At 39.6% G+C, this 21123-nt stretch overlaps 1 protein-coding gene and 1 long non-coding RNA gene across 4 annotated transcripts in view; one reads left to right on the forward strand and one right to left on the reverse strand.

Moving 5' to 3' along the window:
* Positions 1–2374: 2374 nt before the first annotated feature.
* Positions 2375–5953, reverse strand: LOC149975934 (uncharacterized). Its single transcript, XR_016487921.1, has 2 exons — positions 5628–5953; positions 2375–2994 (listed from the first exon to the last, which is right to left on the reverse strand). It is a non-coding gene; the product is annotated as an uncharacterized LOC149975934 (long non-coding RNA).
* The window catches only part of LOC149975935 (sodium- and chloride-dependent GABA transporter 2-like), a 41355-nt gene continuing 23974 nt past the window's right edge, over positions 3743–21123 (forward strand). The window contains exon 1 of one of the 3 annotated variants that reach the window (XM_090205449.1): positions 3743–4130. In XM_090205449.1, the coding sequence (XP_090061575.1) occupies positions 4090–4130 (41 nt within the window). In that variant the 5' untranslated portion in view covers positions 3743–4089. The remainder of the gene's footprint in view (positions 4131–21123) is intronic. The other 2 variants (XM_090205450.1, XM_090205451.1) reach the window with 2 other exon arrangements.

Genomic DNA, 21123 nt, shown 5'->3' on the forward strand with positions numbered 1-21123 from the left:
CAAATAATAAGTTGCATGTGCAATAATAGTGTTAAACATGATTTTTGAATGACTACCCCATCTTTGTACCTCACACATATAAATATCTGGAAGGTCCCTCAGTTGAGCAGTGGATTTCAAACACATATTCAACCACAAGGACCAGGGTGGTTTTCCAATGCCTGGCAAAGAAGGACACCTATTGGTAGATGGGTTAAAAAAAGCAGATGTTGAATATCCCTTTGGGCATGGTTAAGTTATTAATTACACTTTGGAGGGTGTATCAATACATCCAGTCACTACAAAGATACAGATACTAACTCAGTTGATGAGGAGGAACGAAACCACTTAGGGATTTCACCATGAGGCCAATGGTGGTTTTAAAAGTCCTCATCAATCTTCACACAATACCACATAATGACAAAGAAAAAACAGTTATTTAGAAATCTTTGCAAATGTATTAAACATTAAAAACAGAAATACCTCATTTACATAAGTATGCAGACCCTTTGCTATGAGACTCGAAAACGAGCTCAGTTGCATCCTGTTTCCGTTGATCATCCTTGAGATGCTTCTACAAATTTATTCAATTGATTGGACATGATTAGAAAAGGGGCACACATGCCTATATAAGGTCCCACAGTTGACAGTGCATGTCAGAGCAAAAACAACCCACGAGGTCGAAGGAATTGTCTGTAGGCACAGATCTTGGGAAGGGTACCAAAACAATTCTGCAGCACTGAAGGTCCCCAAGAACACAATAACACAGTGGCCTCCATCATTCTTAAATGGAAGAAGTTTGGAACCATCAAAACCCTTCCTAGAGCTGGCTGCCTGGCCAACTGAGCAATCGGGGGAGAAGGGTCTTGGTCAGAGAGGTGACTAAGAACCAGATGGTCACTCTAACAGAGCTCCAGAATTCCTCTGTGGACAACAATCTCCAAGGTACTCCACCAATCAGGCCTTTATGGTGGACTGGCCAGACAGAAGTCACTCCTCAGTAAAAGTCACATGACAGCCTGCTTGGAGTTTGCTAAAAGACACCTAAATGACCCTGATCATGAGAAACACGATTCTCTGGTCTGATGAAACCAACATTTAACTATTTTGCCTGAATGCCAAGCATCACTTCTGGAGGAAACCTGGCACCATCCCTACGGTGAAGCATGGTGGTGGCAGCATCATGCTGTGGGAATGTGTTTCAGTGGCAGGGACTGAGAGACTAATCAGGATCAAGGGAAATATGAACATATCAATGTACAGAGAGATCTTTGATGAAAAACTACTCCAGTGTGCTCAGAGCCTAAGAATGGGGCGAATGTTCACCTTCCAAAAAGACAACGACCCTAAGCACACAGCTAAGTCAACACAGAAGTGGCGTCGGGGCAAGTCTCTGAATGTCCTTGAGTGGGCCAGCCAGAGCCGCTCCCCTTCCAACCTGACAGCGCTTGACAGATCTGCAGAGAAGAATGTGAGAAACTCCCAAATACAGGTGTGCCAAGCTTGTGTCGTCATACTCAAGAAAACTCGAGGCTGCAATCGCTGCCAAATGTGCTTCAGCGAAATACTGAGTAAAGGGTCTGAATACTTATGTAAATGTGATTTTTCAATTTGGTATTTTTAAGAAATTTGCAAAAATGTATAAAAAACTGTTTGCTTTGTCATCATGGGGTATTGTGTGTAGATTTTTAGAATAAGGCTGTAACATATCAAAATGTAGAAAAGGTTAAGGGGTCTGAATACTCTCCGAATGCACTGTATTGCATGTGCCAAGTTTATAAATCTAAATATTTGTGAAAGTCAAATCAAATCAAATTGTATTTGTCACATGCACCGAATACAACAGGTGTAATGCATACTTACAAGTCCTTAACCAATAGTCTTCTTAGAAATAGTGCACACAGTGCACATATCTGTATGTGAAATGTATACAAAAGTTATAAATGAGATCCCAGGACTTCCGTTGAAAAGTTTGTTATGCCACACCTTTCAAAAGCAAATCAAATTAATTCTCCCCTAGAACAGATCTGCCCCAGGAACTTTCAATTGCAGTTGCCAGGTAAACAAATCCAAAGCATGGATTGCTGTTATACCTTGTCCATAGACTGTTTACAGGGTAAGAAAAACAGGACATAACTATTCCCTTAAGTAAACTACAATCAGGGCCGGACTACTGCCGAACTCCAGGTGGCCCCCAACCCTCCCTGAAAAGAAATCTATGTTTTTGTGTTGTTGGGAGTTTTCGTGCCCTTTAGGGAATCCGGCCCTGGCTGCAATGAGCTAGAATGCTTGCTGATGTACTTTAAACACAACATTAAAGGGATAGTTCATCCAATTAACTTAACAACATTTAAATAAATACAGAATCCTTACTTTGAAAGCATGGACAAGAGGAGACCGCAATCAACTTTTTTATTTGTATTTATTTACAGTAAACTACACACTGGGCACAAACTGGTTGAATCAACTTTGTTTCAATGTAATATGTCAATGATCTACATGGAAAATACTTTGATTTGAAAAAAAAATGTCAAACTGTTTTGAGGGTGACATTTCTAGCAATCAATCAAATGTATTTATAGTATTATGTTGAATTTGTACCTTGAAAACAACGTCTATCAGGACTCAGGCTAAGACCCAGATGCAGAGGCGGATAGTACGAGCCTCAGAGTTTATTATAGTACAACGGGCAAAAGTTAATTCAAGACAGGAAATGGTCCTAATCCAAATCAGAGTCACGCAGGTACAGGACGGCGGGCAGGATCAGGGTCAGGACTGGGAAAATTTCAAGAACAGCCAGCCAACAGCCAGTGCAGCCAGCTGGGTCTGATAAAGTCTGTCCTCTGTCCAGTTAAACGAGAGTCATCGTAGGCATTGTGTAGAACGGATTCCTACTGCTCTGGGGCTGCCTCCGAGGGGTCTGTTGGTCCTGCAGTCGTATCAGGTCTTGTTGGGGGTAAAGCTGCGTCGGGGGAGGCAGCTGAGTGGGGTGCTGTTGGACAACCAGGGCAGGTGCTGGTGCATTGGATACAGGGGTATAATAGAAAGGTGGAAAGTCATTATCATCATCCCTGTCTGTCCTTCTCTTCTTATCATCCTTCACCATTTTTCCTTACATTTTCTTGTCTGCCCTTCTCTCTAATTCTCTTTCCCACTTTCCTAAAATCCTCCCAGTCTATTCTACTTGCCTTGCCTTTTTTGGTTTCTTCAAAGTCCTGTAACTTATTTCTACATTCTGCTAATAAAGCTTCACTCAATGTGCCTTTTATGGGAACGCCTAATACCTTGTGCCAGAGCGGTACCTGTTCCAGAATATCCCTGACCAACTTATTCAACATTACCTTCACCGGTCCAGTCAGAGGGTCGAGCAGGCAAAATTCTGTACCCATACAACATTTTGTATAGTGGGAAATACTGTATGTGTTGTATGTACGTAAACAATTATTTCCCAAGTATATCCAATTCTCCTATGGCTCCATTGGTCAAATTGTGCAAACTTGCAGGAATATTTTCTTGCTTCTATCTCAGGACCCTTTCCTGGAATCAAATACTGTAGTTCATGCATTTACATCTGACGATTGCAAACCATGGCATATCAGGTAATATTAATTTAGTATTTTGCCAAATAATGCATTTACACATACCTCTGTTATAAAACAGGTTTTTCTCCACACACAGTAGAGCACTCCTTGTCACTATGACAAGGTCTTTTTCACACAGTGAAAACTCACACACAGTGAAACCATATTATGTCATCGCATAGCCTCTTCTTTGCTTCAACAGAAACCCCTACCCTGGGTAACTCGTCCCAGAATATCTCCTTTAATTAAAGATATCTCTGTTTCAACAGAGTTCCTAATCAGAAATTCCATATGTGATTCCATATGTGTTATTTCATAGTTTTGATGTCTTCACTATTATTCAACAAGAACATTTTGAAAAAAGGGGCGGATCCTTAAGAGGTTTCACATTTAGAATAAAGGAGCATCTTTCTCAGTTGTGTCTTTTCAGAGTGCTCTGCCGTACAGTATGTCCACATAGGCAAAATATAGTACAACATTCAAGTCATAAAAATAGGTTGTGAATTAAGTTGAGAGGCATCCAGAGGAAATGCTTGAAGAAAACTGCTCAGCTACAAAGCATGGAGAATGGTAAGCACTACAGTTTCCATTATTTTCTTTGAGCTAGATGTTTTGGTAACACTTTATATTACAGTGCCCTTATTACAGTGGAATTATTCCTGTAAGTACAGTGCAACAGTATTGTAATTACTCATTATTATACTGTACTTACACTGTAATGTAAAATGTAACAGATTTTCTTGACGTGACCTAAAGGTCACGAGATATATGTACACTACTTTTAACATAATTACTGTGTCATTAACATGTTATTTCTTAGTAAATGGCTGGTCATTTATGTGCTGTAAAATATAGTTTGGACACACCTACTGTAGTCATTCAATGGTTTTTCTTTATTTTGACTATTTTCTACATTGTAGAATAATAGTGAAGACATCAAAACTATGAAATGGCACTTATGGAATCACACTATGGGCCTTAAAGAGGCCTTGACAGAATGCTTTTATTTAAATCATATTTCATTGGCTGAAGTTTTAGATTCCATCCACAGTCATTAGGCACAGTCCATCAAACTAGCAATTGTTGATCATGCTGATGTGTTGAAATACTACATAATATACAGCATATTTTAGACTGTTGAAATCAGTGGAATTTGGTATAAAAAATAATAAAGGTAATAAAAAAATACATCTGTCAAACTAGATGTAACATTATCACTCTCCATTACATTTCAATAGTTTTGCAAGAACTGTCCATTAAATGTATTGTGCCCCCTTTTCCTAATAATTTAAGTGCTTGTGTTCTGTCACTTCTCTATCCTCTATCCATTGTAAAGTCATAATGCAGAGAGTTTATTTGTTCACATTACACAAATAGATGCCCCTTCAGCATTCACATTTGGTGCGATAGGTGTGGTGGATAGTGGTTAGAGTGTTGGGCCAGTAACTGAAAGGTTTCTGGATCGAATCCTCAAGCTAAGAAGGTAAAAATCTGTCATTCTGAACAAGGCAGTTAACCCACTGTTCCCTGGTAGGCCGTCATTGTAAATAAGAATTTGTTCTTAACTGACTTGCCTAGCAGCGTAATAGTCAAAACTAACTGTCGCCAACTCTTAGGTATGATGTGAGCTTGCCCCAAGGGAAAGGGGGATACCTAGCGTTACAGTTGTGTCAATTCGAATCTGGTATCAGAACAAGTTATGACACTGAGTCACCGATTGTATACTATGTACTTTTATTAGTTAACGACTTACGGAGGTGGTCCCTGCACAGGGACAGCTCAGCGGAAATTTCAGAGCGCCACCTATAGTACTCGAGTGTAGTACTCGATAAATCTCAAACTTTCATAAAAATACACATGCAAGGTACTGAATTAAAGCTACACTCGTTGTGAATCTAGCCACCAAGTCAGATTTGTAAAATGCTTTTCGGCGAAAGCATGAGAAGCTATTATCTGATAGCATGCACCCCCCCCCCCCCCAAAATACCAGCACGACACGTAAACAACAGATTTTGCGGGAGCCGGCGGTACCCTAAACGCAGAAATAAAATATAAAACATTCATTACCTTGGACGAGCTTCTTTGTTGGCACTCCTATATGTCCCATAAACATCACAATTGGGTATTTTTCCCAATTAAATCCGTCATTGTATACCCAAAATGTCATTTGCTGAAGGCCAGTCTGATGCTGCAAAAAGCCCATTTACAAGACGCAACGTCACTTTTTAAAATTACAAAAGTCGCCTATAAACTTTTACAAATCACTTCAAACGACTTTTCTAAACCAACTTTAGGTATTAATAAACGTTAATGATGTATCAAATTGATCACGGGGCGATCTGTATTCGATAGCAGCAAGTCTGGAAATCATCGTCCATTTTTTCAGTTTCACAACATACTGTGGTGCGCCTCAAGAAAGGAGGGGTCTATTCGTGTTGTAACCAAGGACAAATGAGTCAGAAATTGACAGCAATGGCGACATTGTGTGGAAGCTGTAGGCGTTTACAGGGGATTCGTATATATTTTCTGTCGCCTTAAATAATACATTGAATGGATTTACACTGGCTGCTGTAGGCCTACATCAGAATCATAACTCTTATCAGGATTTTCGTTACCATCTTCGTCAAAGAAACATTCTAGCATCAAAACAAGAAACAACCTAGAATCTATAAACATTAAAATGGTCTCATCAAACATAGGCTCCTCTATGTGAAGGATACGGATTCATTCATCTACTAGGTCTGAGGCATGTATTCATCATTCCACTGGTCAGAGCCTGGAATCGGTCTGTATCTCACCATCTGTTGTGTCATTGATTTCTCCAGAGTCCTGGAAATAAGAACCTTTCACACCGGAATCATCCGCACAAAACTAACACAGTCACACAGGTGAAGGTAGCCCACATACAGTGATTATGACATTTTTCCATTTCACAAACACACTATCAAACCAATTTGTTGGAGCATTATCTATCCCAGAGTTATCAGCCAATTCATGAGCTAAGGTGGTTAAACAAGCCAGGGCCTTGGTCACTGATCCATCCGGAGCCGTGTCATCGGGGATGAAATTACAACATTCTGCTCAGAACCTCATACACCCTTTTCAGCCAGTGACATTTTCAAGGCTATTCTATTCTGTAATCCCATCAACCTAGTTGCAACTGTTATCACCAGAATATGCTTGATTCCTATCCAGTACTCAACAGGTAACCCTTGGAACTCCAATGCTATCAATTTAAACTCTATTGTCAAAAGATTGACGGAGCACTCCTTCTCACTCTTCTACCTGACTCTGGGTAAGAGTAAAGAGCATGCCTAACTGCACTAGTGCACAACTACCGGTCCAATTGGTAGGCAGGTTAGGTCACAGCTTCATACCTCCTCACTCTAAGCCTTTTCATCTGTCAGTCAGGTCCCTCATTCTCTTATCGGTAAAGATTCTCTTTCTTATGGCAAGTTCTATGTTCTTACTTCCCCTACGTCCCATCCGTGTGTGGTGTAGCGAGCCATACAATAATAATATCCTCCTATAACTGTGAAAGGGGGAAGTCTGGATGTAATCGGCACCTGGGGACACAGATATCACAGATCAATACAACTGTCATTGTTCAGCTCCCTGCCCTCTTGAACAGCTTTACCATACAGGCCATTCCCCTAGGTGAACAATTCCATCAAATGGAAAGGGAATGGTTATGAACTGGGGTTTTGCTGAGGCGCAGGCCTAACATTCTTCTTTCGCTACTGATCTGGCTTTATACTGAATCCATTCTAACCATAGGTTGTGTCCAGCTTTGGATAGAAAACACTCTGATGTTTCCAAAACTGCAAAGATATTGTCTGTGAGTGCAACAGAACTGTTGTTACAGGCGAAACCCAGATAAAAATCCAACCAGGAAGTGCCCCATATTTTGAAAGCCCTGCATGCCAATGACTCCTTATATGGCTGTGAATGGGCTACGAATGAGCTTACGCTTTCTACGTATTCCCTTAGGTGTCTACAGCATTGTGACGTCTTTTTACGCATTTATGTTGAAGAATAGCCGTCACATGATTGCTCCCGCAGAAAATCTTGCGTAAAGTACTGAGGTAGCCATTATTCCAATCGCTTCTAATGAGAAACCAATTGTCCTGACGGATATATTATCGAATAGATATGTGAAAAACACATTGAGGATTGATTCTAAACAACGTTTGCCAAGTTTCTATCGATATTATGGAGCTAATTTGGAAAAAAGTTTGGCGTTGTAGTGACCGCATTTTCCCCTCGATATCTCAGCCAAACGTGAAGAACAAACGGGAGCTATTTCGCCTACAAAAATAATATTTTTGGAAAAAAGGAACATTTGCTATCTAACTGGGAGTCTCCTGAGTGAAAACATCCGAAGTTCTTCAAAGGTAAACAATTTAATTTGATTGCTTTTCTTATTTTCGTGAAAATGTTTCCTGCTGCTAGCAGAGCCTAGCATAGCATTATGCCATGATAAACTTACACAAATGCTTGTCTAGCGTTGGCTGTAAAGCATATTTTGAAAATCTGAGATGACAGTGTGATTAACAAAAGGCTAAGCTGTGTCTCAATATATTTCATTTATGATTTTCATGAATAGGAAGATTTTCTAGGAAGATTTATGTCCGCTGCGTTATGCTAATTAGTTTGAGGCAATGATTACGCTCCCGGATCCGGGTTTGAGAGTCACAAGAAGTTTTAACAAACAGTTTCTCATTTAACCTCTTGAAACTAGGGGGCACTATTTTTATTTTTGGAAAAATAACGTTCCCAAAGTAAACCGCCTACAGGACCAGATGCTAGAATATGCATATAATTGACAGCTTAGGATAGAAAACACTAAAGTTTCCAAAACTGTAAAAATATTGTCTGTGAGTATAACAGAACTGATTGCAGGCGAAATCCTGAGAAAAATCCAATCAGGAAGTGACTATTATTTTGAAACCCCTGTCTTTCTATGCATCCCTATTGCCCATTGAAAGGGATATCAACCAAATTCCTTTTTCTGTGGCTTCCCTAAGGTGTCTACAGCCTTTAGCCTTTATTTTGAAGAAGAAGAGCGTAAACGACTACATTGCGTAAGTGGCCAGCTGAGGGCTCTCAGAGTGATTCTTGCGTAAAAGACAGAGGTAGTCATTTTTCCTAGCGCTCCTACTGAAAAGCTAATTGACCCAGTTGATATATTATCGAATAGATATTTGAAAAACACCTTGAGGATTGATTATAAAAAACATTTGCCGTGTTTCTGTCGATATTATGGACATCATTTTGAATTTTTTCCGCCGTTGTCGTGACCGCTATTTCCGGTGGATTTCTCAACATAACGTGACCAACAAAAGGAGGTATTTTTTGGTATAAAAATAATCTTTATGGAACAAAAGGAACATTTTCTGTTTAACTGGGAGTCTCGTCAGTGAAAACATCCGAAGATCAGCAAAGGTAAACGGTTAATTTGATTGCTTTTCTGATTTTCGTGACCAAGCTTCCTGCCGCTAGCTGGACATAATGCTATGCTAGGCTATCGATAAACTTACACAAACGCTTATCTTGCTTTGGCTGTAAAGCATAATTTCAAAATCTGAGATGAAAGGGTGATTAACAAAAGGCTAAGCTGTGTTTCACTATATTTCACTTGTGATTTCATAAATATGAATATTACGGGGCCTTATCCGTAAAACAGATAATGTTTAGAATACGTTAACTTCTTGTTCAAATTCACTGGTGTTACCTAAAGAATCAAACCAAAAATCAATAGCCGGGAACTACCACAACTCTTTACGATTCAACTATTCAGACCTCCCTCTCTTATAGCCAAATATAGCCCAGTGAACGACACCAATCCGTGATGGCCACCTAGCAATTTTGTTGCTAGTTTTAGCATCTTTTCAGACTATCCTAACGATATTCAGATACTTTTAAAAATGTATTTGGAACTTTTTCTGAAAAGTGACTCAAAGCTATAATGCACGCATTTTCCCCCTAAATGACACAAACAATTTTCTCTGTCCCCCTCAGTCACAACATCCTTGCCTGGCTGCAAAAGTGCATTGTGACTGATCTCAGCAACAGGCGCTCAGCCCAGCCCAGGCCGCAGCAACATTCAACGAATTGCAATTCGTGGTTCGATTGGTTCGATAAACCAAACCCAATTTATCACAACTGTTGGATCTTGAATAGAACTTACAACATCAATCAACATCTCTCAATCAAAATTGTACTGCCAGGAGTACAGAAAAGAGTGTACCTGAACAACGGTCAAATCAATTTGAGTAACGTTATTGTGTATCCAACGTAATGACGCAGTTTTACTTTCCAACTTTCTCTACCCCAAAATTTAAACGTACCATGTATTTCGCAAAATTTATAAGAAAATTTCAATGGGCAAAAATCAATCATAATTGTCTCTTCATTATTATTTAGAATTCATTAGATTTAGGTAACTGTCTCATCTTTGATTCAGCATTTTAAATACGACTCCATTCCCAATACGTTATTCAAGCAGATCATTTGGGCAACACAACGTATTACATCGAAATTGTCTCAAAATTATTTTGAATGAATTAGTCTCTTAATTCAACCTAAACAAACTATTAAAACATTCAGTTCATATCTTGAACAAACACTAATAACCGTATCTTTCCGGGCAAAACCTATAAATATTTGAATTACAATCAGAATTAATTTTAGTCTATCGGTGCCAAGGCTGAGATACAAACCCGAGTCTCCCGCATTGTAGGCAAATTTTTTACCGCTGAACCATCAATGCTATTGGAATGACAGAGCCTCCCCGCCAACAACCCTATTGTTATAATTGTCTGTAGTCGCAAATTACGGCACCGAGACAATTCCCAAAAAATAGCCCCAACTTAAAGGTCAAGGCATCTCTCCGACGATGATTCTCCTTACTCTCTCTTCTCGTTTCGACTCCGAGCTGGTTTTATATGTTTTCCATTTCAGTGTCTCCGACGGGCTCCCCGTCGACTGGGAGTCCATTGGGCGCGGCAATACTGCCTTCTTCTGTCCATTCCCTGTATAGCTTTTCTCCCCGCTTCTCCATTCCTTTCCGTCTTTACCCTTGTTAATTTCCAGTGTTGATTTCAATGTTTTCAACACCTTCTCAGCCTTCTGACTAGTCATTGTTAAGTAAATTTGGGGTGTGTATCATATAATTTGGTGTGTATCATATAATGTCAACGTTGCTACCTCCTTAGTCAATTAACCTGTCTAGGACACAGGATCCGCTAACGGACCCCCCCCCAACATTCCGCTGAAAAGGCAGCGCGGGAAATTCAAAAATATTTCTGGCATTCTGCCAGACCAGTGACTCATTCCCCTCCCATCCGGCCCCACATCACACTAGAGGCTTCATTCTACGTTCTACTGACCGTTGACATCTAGTGGAAGGCATAGGAAGTGCGAACAGATCCATATCTTACTTGCATGTGAATAAGCGATGTGTTGAAAATCAACCAGCCCCAGAATTTCCACTTCCTGTTTGGAAGTTTGCCTGCCCTATGAGTACTGTTATACTCACAGATATAATTCAAACAGTTTTAGAAACTTCAGAGTGTTTTCTATCCAATAGTAATAATATGCATATATTAGCATCTGGGACAGAGTAGGAGGCAGTTCACTATGGGAACGCAATTCATCCAAAGTGAAAATGATGCCCCCTATCCCTAAAAGGTTATTAACAGTATGACTTCAAGAAATACCCGAAGGTCATTCAAACTGGTTTTAGCTATTCCCACTCAATACCCAATGTACTACATTCAGTGAACTTATCTTATTTCCAATAAAACCCATCTCATTACCCTTAGGTCATTCAAACTGTTATTGTACGCCGACTAATAAATAATGTACCACAGTCACTCGATGAACTTCTCTTATTTCCAACATAACACAAGTCTCTTGCCTGTACTATTATTCGTAGATCATTCAGCCCGTCATCAGTACGCCAACTGATAACTAATGAACCACAATCATTCGATTTGTCCTTATCAAATCTTCATTCACACCAGTAAGTATGCCGACTCACCCACACACAAACCAGTAGGTACGTCGACCCACCTAGTACATTACATTCGCAGTTATATGCCGTTCACCTCACACTCACACTGGTAGGTTCGCCGACCCACCATCACACAAACTAGTAGCTACACCTGACCACCTAGTACATTGCATTCACTGTCATACCATAAAAGTGATCGATCAGTTCAAAATTGCGTTCACCACAGCATATATGTCACATTCAATTACTATTGTCAATTGTAACATTCACATCATTTTGTTAACTTACATCAAACAGGTGTCTCACAAAAAAATGTGGATAATGCCAATGTGCAGAACTTTAGTTATTCACAATAGGTGTCTGCTGTCCTTTTTAGTTGACCGGTCAAGATTTGTGAGGCACACCGTCCGACGACAGCAATGGCCAAAACGGCCGGACAATCTCCAGCGAAGTCCGGTTACCAGATCACGTTCGGGGTCACCAATTGTTAGGGTTGCATCAATTCGAATCTGGTATCAGAACAAGTTATGACACTGAGTCACCGATTGTATACTATGTACTTTTATTAGCTAAGCAATAAATGGTAAGTGCAATTTTTGCATATACGGGTTCGCTGTAATACCACTCAGGGCAGAACAGAGAACTAGCCAACACACTAATATTATCTTCTAAAATACTCTGACAGAAGTAGTTCATCTTCTGAGCTGGCTTGTCACAGTAGAGACTGGGCATGGTTTAAACTCACTCAGCCTATCGTTGGCGCACAGGCTGGTCCCAGCCCCCGGGCGCTCCAGTTGATAGATGTAACTGTTGCTGTGTAGAATATCTATGCGCTCATACCCTAGATACTGTTATCACACATCTGGTTCCTGTTATTGCTAAGTTTGAGTTCTAACAAAAGACAGTCTGTTTGCTACACTACGTTCTGTATGTGTCCCCCACAACTCATGATAACTGAAATGTGTCTTCTGCATTTAACCCAACCCCTCTGAAGCAGAGAGGTGCGGGGGGCTGCCTTAATCAACATCCACGTCTTCAGCGCCTGGGGAACAGGCGGTTAACTGCCTTGCTCATGGCAGAACGACAGATTTTTACCTTGTCAGCTCAGGAATTAAATCTAGCAACCTTCCGGTTACTGGCCCAATGCTCTATCCACTAGGATACCTGCCACCATGCCGCCCAAGGGTCAATACTGTACATTCATGATTTGCCTTCTGTCTGTACTGGGTCTGAAATTCAAATGTATTCAGATGATACAGCGATATATGTCCATGCAAAGAGCAAACAACAAGCTGCATAAGAACTCACTACTGTAATGGTCCAGGTTACAAAGTGGCTCAGTGACTCATGTTTGCATATCAAAAAACAGTCAGCATGTTCCTCACTAAGAGGGCAACTGATGCTACTGAGCCAGATGTCTATGTGTCAGGGGAGAAGCTCCAGGTGGTATCTGATTTTAAGTTAATTTAAAGTTCATTATAAGGCATCATACTTAAATAACCAAATTCAACCTAGCTAATTCCCGATATATGTCACATATATATGAAATTGTACAAAATTGTTTGGCTACAGAGGTAGCAAAACTGTACTTCAAATCTATGATACTCCCCCACTTAACATACTGCTTGTCTAGTTGGGCCCAAGCTTGCTGTACAACATTAAAAACCCATTTAGTCGGTCAACAAAGAGGCTCTCAAAGTGCTTGATAGAAAGCCCACTTGTTACATCCATGGGAAGCATGAACTCCTGTGCAATACACCGATGAATGTCTTGTATTCAAGATCCGAAATGGCCTGGCTCTTCCTCCACTCAGTAATTTTGTTAAACAGAAAACCCAAACCTATGGCAGCAGATCCACAAGGTCTGTCATGAGAGGTGACTGTATAGTTATGGCTGGGGGGCAGTATTGAGTAGCTTGGATGAATAAATGGCCTGCTCCTTAGTCTCAGTTGCGAATATATGCATATTATTAGTATAACAGAACTCATATGGCAGGCAAAATCCTGAGGAGAAATCAAAACAGGAAGTGAGAAATCTGAGCTTCGTATGTATTCACCACAGTTCCCAATAAAATCCCTTTGAGATATTAATGATGTTGCACTACCTAGGTGTTCCACTAGATGTCAACCATCTATAGAAATTTGAATGAGACTTCTACTGTGTTGCGGGACTGAATGAGAGCAGAATCTATCAGGTGACTGGCAGTCAGCCATTTTCTGATCACTCACATTCCTCATGGTATCCACTTGCGTTCCATTGCTCATCAAGACACAAAGGAATACTCCGGTTGGAACTTTATTGAAGATATTTGTTAAAAACATCCTAATGATTGATTCTGTACATAGTTTGAAATGTTTCTTCGACCTGTAATATAACTTTTTGAAGTTTTTGTCCGACGTAACGCTGACCAGAATAAGCGTTTGGATATGTATACCAAATGCGCAAACAAACAGAGGTATTTGGACATAAATAACGGACATATCGAACAAAACAGTGAATGTAACGCGCCAATGTAAACTCATGTTTTGATAAATATGAACTTTATCAAACAAAACATACATGAATTGTGTAACATGAAGTCCTTTGAGTGTCATCTGATGAAGATCATCAAAGGTTAGTGATTAAATGTATCTCTATTTGTGCTTTTTGTGACTACTCTTTGGCTGGAATAATGGCTGTTTTTATTGTGGTTTGGTGGTCACCTAACATAATCGTTTGTGGTGCTTTCGCCATAAAGCCTATTTGAAATCGGACACTGTGGTGGGATTAACAACAAGACTACCTTTAAAACAATATAATATACATGTATGTTTGAGGACTTTTAATTATGAGATTTTTGATGTTTTGAATTTGGCGCCCTGCACTTTCACTTGCTGTTGTCATATCATTCCGTTAACGGGATTGCAGCCATAAGAAGTTCTTAAGGAGAAGGACCTTTAGTCAATCTGCTTTCTCTGTGAGAGCTTCCCATGTCTGGAATAGCCTACCATCAGACACACCCACACACACAACATACCACCTATAACAAAGAAACATGAAGACAAAAAGGAATCCCTAGCTGTGTATTGTTGCTTTCCATGTTGTCTGTAGCTGGTGAAGTGTGGATACACTTTGTTGCTTTTATGTATTTTGTTTTGTTGCTTTTTGCATGCTGTTTGTTCTATGTTTACGTGTGCTCACTGCTCTTTAATTGTCTGTATTGTTATTGTAATTGTTTTTAATAACCTGCCCAGGAACTGCAGTTGAAAATTATCCAGCTGGCTAAAACTGACACTTTTCCTGAAATGTTGATTCATGTGCACTTGTCACGGTCATCATATGGAGGAGACCAAGCCGCAGCGTCGTAAGAGTACATACTTCTTTATTAAAGAAAGAACACTGAACAAACCAACAAAACTAACCGTGAAGCAAATATGAGTAGTGCAGACAGGCCGCTAAACAAAGAATAAGAACCCACAAATACCCTAGACAAAATGGCTACCTAAATATGGTCCCCAATCAGAGACAACGATAAACAGCTGCCTCTGATTGGGAACCAATTCAGGCCACCATAGACATACAAATACCTAGACTCACAAAACCCCCTGGAAATACAAAAACATACCCACCCTAGTCACACCCTGACATAACCAAAATAGTAAAGAAAACAAAGATAACTAAGGTCAGGGCGTGACAGTTTTATGTTGAATAAATGAGCTTTTCAATTTGAGCTAAGCAAGCTGTTAAAATGTTCAGTTTATATCTTAAACAAACACTGGTGGAAGTATATGTCCAGACAAAACATGCCAATACTTGAATTACAATCAGAAACCCATTTTTTTTGTCAATATCAAAGACCCAATGCTATTGAAATGACAAATAAATCCTGCAAATAACACAATTGCAATGGTTTGTAGTCTTAAAATCTGGCACATAATAACAACACATTTTCCAGAAAATAGTTGTAATGAATGGTCCAAGCTTTCTCCGCAGAGATTCTCACATGCGCAAAGGGAATAGATTTGCAGTCAATGAGTTAAATCGACATTCATTGACTCGGAAACAGATCTTGTGCTTTCCAATAAATTCAGATTATGTGTAAGGGGTGCGTACTGGCGGCAGAGAAGTCAGACGCAGGAGAGCAAAAACTGTGTTTCCAACAGCTCAGTTTAATAATAAAAACCCACCGGAAACCAGAACAATCAATAAATGGGTACAACACCCGACGCACACCAGACATAACGTGCATAAGCACTTACAATAAACAATACTGGACAAGAACATGGGGGGAACAGAGGGTTAAATACACAACATGTAATTGATGGAATTGAAACCAGGTGTGTGGGAAGACAAGACAAAACAACTAGAAAATGAAAGGTGGATTCGCTCTAACTTTATGGAAAAAGGTTTATTCAATAAATATAGCAACTCCTCTCATACTGGGATGTTGGCTGGATTCACAACGAGCAGTTTTATTTCAAATGTAGTACCCGAAAGGAGAAAATCCAATAAGCGTTTTATAGTTACATCGTTAGGGTAAATTAATCAAAAGTGGACACACTCCAATCAGTTTCTGAGACAATTGTCCAGACTCATATTTAACTTTTAATTTTTTCCGTTATTTTACCAGGTAAATTGACTGAGAACACATTCTCATTTACAGCAACAACCTGGGGAATAGTTACAGGGGATGAATGAGCCAATTGTAAACTGGGGATTATTAGGTGACCGTGATGGTTTTTGAAGGCAAGATTGGGAATTTAGCCAGGACACCAAGGTTAACACCCCTACTCTTACGATAAGTGCCATGGGATCTTTAATGACCTCAGAGAGTCAGGACACCTGTTTAACTTCCCATCTGAAAGACGGCACCCTACACAGGGCAGTGTCCCCAATCATTGCCCTGGGGTATTAGGATGTTTTTTAGACCAAAGGAAAGAGTGCCTCCTACTAGCCCTCCAACACCACTTCCATCAGCATCTGGTCTCCCATCCAGGGACCTGCTTTGATTCAGAAGTAAGCCAGCAGTGGTATGCAGGGTGGTATGCTGCTGGCAAATAATAATAATGCTTAAAGCTAGCGTCCCTCCTGGCCAACATCCAGTAAAATTGCAGAGCGCCAAATTCAAAAACAGAAATATTCATTGTGCTGCCATCCTGTTAGAAGGTAACATATTATTTTATTACAATGGTTAAAATGTATTTTCATTGTGTTCAATGGTGTTATTTGCCACCTGGGCTTTCTGGTACTTTCTGGTACTTAGACTGTACGCAAACAGGAAGTAGAGAATTGTTCTGCACACATAGAAGCAACTAAAAACAACGCTACGGTGCAGGTCTTTCAGTGTAGTTATTTCTTGTCAGGCTTCAGCCTTGGAAAATATTTGTTTGTAAATTTGATTCAAGCATTTAGCTAGTGATGATAATCTTGTTATTGATAGAGTTGCTTACATATCAATGTTGGTTGCATTTACTCACACAAATTGCAATGCCTTTCATGTATGTCGTTAGCTGTATTACTTTGCTCGTGCGTCATGCAAACGAATTGTAAAATATACAATACTGTAGTTTTATTACTGTTTCTAGTGTAATATGCTTTGTTATTCTACATAGATGGTTGTACATTATTAGAGTAGTGAAAGGAGTTAGCCAATTACCATATTGGTAACAATTAGCTATATGGTTTGGCATCATGCCAGATGCATGGTACCTTAGCACGTGCTTTGTATTTATGCAACTTCAAATGTATAATGTACAGCTACAGTATATCGGTGTGAATTGAATACTAAAGTATATTCTTTTCTGTATTTTGCAGTTTCACAACATAAACGTTTTCAATATATTCATTCAAGAAAAGTCACGCCTTGGGAGTTTTATTGAAGACTTAGTTGTTAGCTATCTGTCTAGTTTTGCATGGGAACGCAACTCAAGGGCAGAATACTCATAATAAAAATTCCTAAAACATACAAGTGTTATACATGGGCTTAAAGATAAACTTCTTGTTAATCCAACCACTGTGTCAGATTTCAAAAAGGCTTTACTGCGAAAGCATACCATGCGATTATCTGAGAACAGTGCCCAGCAGACAAATTATTACAAACAGTAACCAGCCAAGCAGAGTAACAAAAGTCAGAAATAGCGATAAAATGTATCACTTACCTTTTGATGATCTTCGGATGGTTGCACTCATGAGACTCCATGTTACAAAATAAATGTTAATTTTGTTCGATAAAGTCCATGTTTATGTCCAAAAACCTTTTGTTCGCGCGTGTTGTTCAGTAATCCATTCGCAAAAAGCGCGGTCATAGCAGACAGATGAAAAATCAAAAAAGTACCATAAAAGTTCATAGAAACATGTCAAACGATTTTTCTAATCAACCCTGAGTTTGTTTTTGTCATAAATAATCGGCATATTTCAACCGGACGATAGCTCCGTCAATAGAAAAGAAAAACAAGAAAGGCACGCGCCCGGTCACGCTGGACTCATGTCTGAAAATTTCCACTGTCCTCTCATTGAAATTGCTGCATCTCCCTAATTTTTAAGAGTAATAGCTAGAAGAAATGCCTAAAGACTGGCCACATGTAGTGGAAGCAATGGGGATTGTGAACTGCGTCATAAGTCTTTGTATGGTGGATAGGCTTTCAATGGAAAAACAGGCATTTCAAAATAAAAGCATTTCCTGGATGGATTTTCCTCAGGTTTTTGCCTGCCATATCAGTTATGTTATACTCACAGACAAGTGTTTTCTATCCAAATCTACCAATTATATGCATATACTATACTGGGCACACTTTTCATCAAAAAATCAGAATGCTGCCCCCTATCCTAGTGAAGTTAAACCTCATGTTTATCATATAATCCATTAAAGGTACCAACTCAAAACCTCGTCTTTATCAAATGATTCATAAAAACCTCTTGAGGATAGGGAGATGCTAGCGTCTCAACTGGCTAATTGCCTGGGGAAATGCAGAGCGCCAGATTCAAATAAAATGCTATAAAATTAAAACTTTCATTAAATCACACATGTAAGATACTCAATTAAAGCTACACTCGTTGTGAATCCAGCCAACATGTCAGATTTTTAAAATGCTTTTCGGCGACAGCATAAGAAGCTATTATCTGATAGCATGCACCCATCTGAACCAGTAGTAAACAAAAGAGCTAGCATAGCAGGCGCTACACAAAACGCTGAAATAAAATATAAAATATGCATTACCTTTGACGAGCTTCTTTTGTTGGCACTCCAATATGTCCCATAAACATCACAATTGGTCCTTTTTTTGATGAATTCCGTCCATGTATACCCAAAATGTCCATTTATAAAGCACGTTTGATCCAGAAAAAAATTGCTTACCAAAACACAACGTCACTACAAAACATTTCAAAAGTTGCCTATAAACTTTGCCAAAATATTTCAAACTACTTTTGTAATACAACTTTAGGTATTTTTAAACATTAATAATCAATACAGCAAGTAAACAAACCATGCTCCTTTTTTCATCTTGCGCAACTCTCAACAGTGTAGCCTTGTTCCAGGATGTGCTTCTTCTTCGTTGCACAAATGATTAACCTGTTAAGGTATAGGGGGAAGCAATTTCACTTTTGGATAAATAGCGTGCCCAATTTCAACTTCCTGCTACTCATGCCAGGAATATATGATATGCATATGATTAGTAGGTGTGGATAGAAAACACCCTAAAACTGTTTCAATCATGTCTGTGACTATAACAGAACTTATGTAGCAGGCAAAACCCAGAGGACTAACTTTTCAGATTGTTATTTTTTTGCCTCTAACCATTCCCTCTGTTGTCTTTGCCAAGGGATATTTGATAGGGACCATTTTACAGTTAGTACGACTTCCACTGGATGTCACCAGTCTTTGGAATTTGGTTGAGGTTAAAGGGACCAACTCAAAACCTACGTACGTCTACGTATGGGTTGTTTCAGTTGCATTTCATTATATTCACAGTATTACTTTCTCAAATCTCCAGTAATTGATTATACACACATACAATTCATCATATTTTCATATCATCACAGAATCCATATAAAGTGTAAGAATTTCTTAGGTACTCACATCAACCATTCCATTTGCATTTTCAAGGATTCTCCACAGCTACGAAGCAGCTCTCCAAACATACTCCCAACTTTTGTTTCGCGGACAATGACCGGTCTGTCATGGAATTCTCAACGGTTATCTAACCCCCCAGAAACCACGGGAAAGTCTAGCCTCCCAGAAACAATAGACTTGCTGCTAACATCCCTCTCTCAATGGCACCCAGAGATATTCTATGAGGGGCAGTGATGGACAGAACCTCAAAATAACATTATATAAACTCTACCAAATTTCAATCATCGTATTATGCAAATGTCTATATCTTATTTACACACTCACACAACTCTCATATCACATTCACACAATGCTATTCCCAAACATGCCTAATCAATTAGAGTTTAACCTGCAGGAATATTTTCTAATTTCTATCTCATGGTTAGTTACTATGATTATGTAACTCATACATTTAAATCTGTCAATAGTTCTAAAATGGGGTACAGGTTTAAAACAATACTGGTGCACCTTACTATCTTATACTATATCATAAATGGTCTTACCTAGTTCACACAGATTCTAGTTTTCATCCAGGTCACATAGATTCTGGATGTTTTAACATTAAATAGCCAAAACTAGTTCACACAGATACTAATGCTAAATGACCAAACCCAGGGCATACCTGGTTAGCACATTTAAAATAATTGGAATTCACCACTTCTGAGGGTCACTTAGACTGTCACACAGACACTTTTCAGAATGAGGTCCTTCTTCCAATAGGGTTTCACAAGGTACCGTGCTTCACACAGAACCCACAGTCACCCTGGCCCATCACTCCTACAGACCGCACCAATCCCCTCTGTGATCAATTCAGTGTCAGGACGGCTCTAGATCGCCCGCAACTGACCAATGATAGGTGTCTTTGAGTCGACTAACTCTCAGATCATCCTCCACTGACTCAGCCCTGTTTACACCTCCAAGGTGCCCCCCTCACACAGGAATACACACCCAGAGCCTACGTAACAGAGGCTTGTCTTAAAAACTCGACATTGCATGTTTCGCTCACCTCTTTCTTTTTTAAAACTAAGTTCGGGACGTGGTATCCACTCGGCTCACTGCCTCTCAGATCAAAGGTGGGTCAATCTGCTTCATTCCCGAAGTATGGTCTCCCTGTGATCCCAAGTTTGAGGGATCCCTGGTGCACCATTTACCCTGGTCATCAGGGGCGGTCACCAAGTGAAGATTCACATCCCATCCTTGTCGCCAAATGTGGTGGTTCATTTATTTACTATCAAATGAGAAGAAACAAACTTATCACACAAGTCAGAGTTATACTTAAACCAAATCTTTATTGACTTATTAATAAGGGAGCAAGTCAATACAACACACAAAGTTAATAAATTGAGTGATCTACAATAAGGATAGCTGGTCGATGAATCAACCTCAGATGATTCGTTGAGAGCCCTGAGACAAAGTTACAAAGGTTTTATAGCCAAGATACACCCTCTTCAGTCTAT

The sequence above is a fragment of the Oncorhynchus mykiss genome, chromosome 17, assembly GCF_057628025.1.
Source record: "Oncorhynchus mykiss isolate SJ-2025 chromosome 17, ASM5762802v1, whole genome shotgun sequence".
NCBI lineage: Eukaryota > Metazoa > Chordata > Actinopteri > Salmoniformes > Salmonidae > Oncorhynchus > Oncorhynchus mykiss.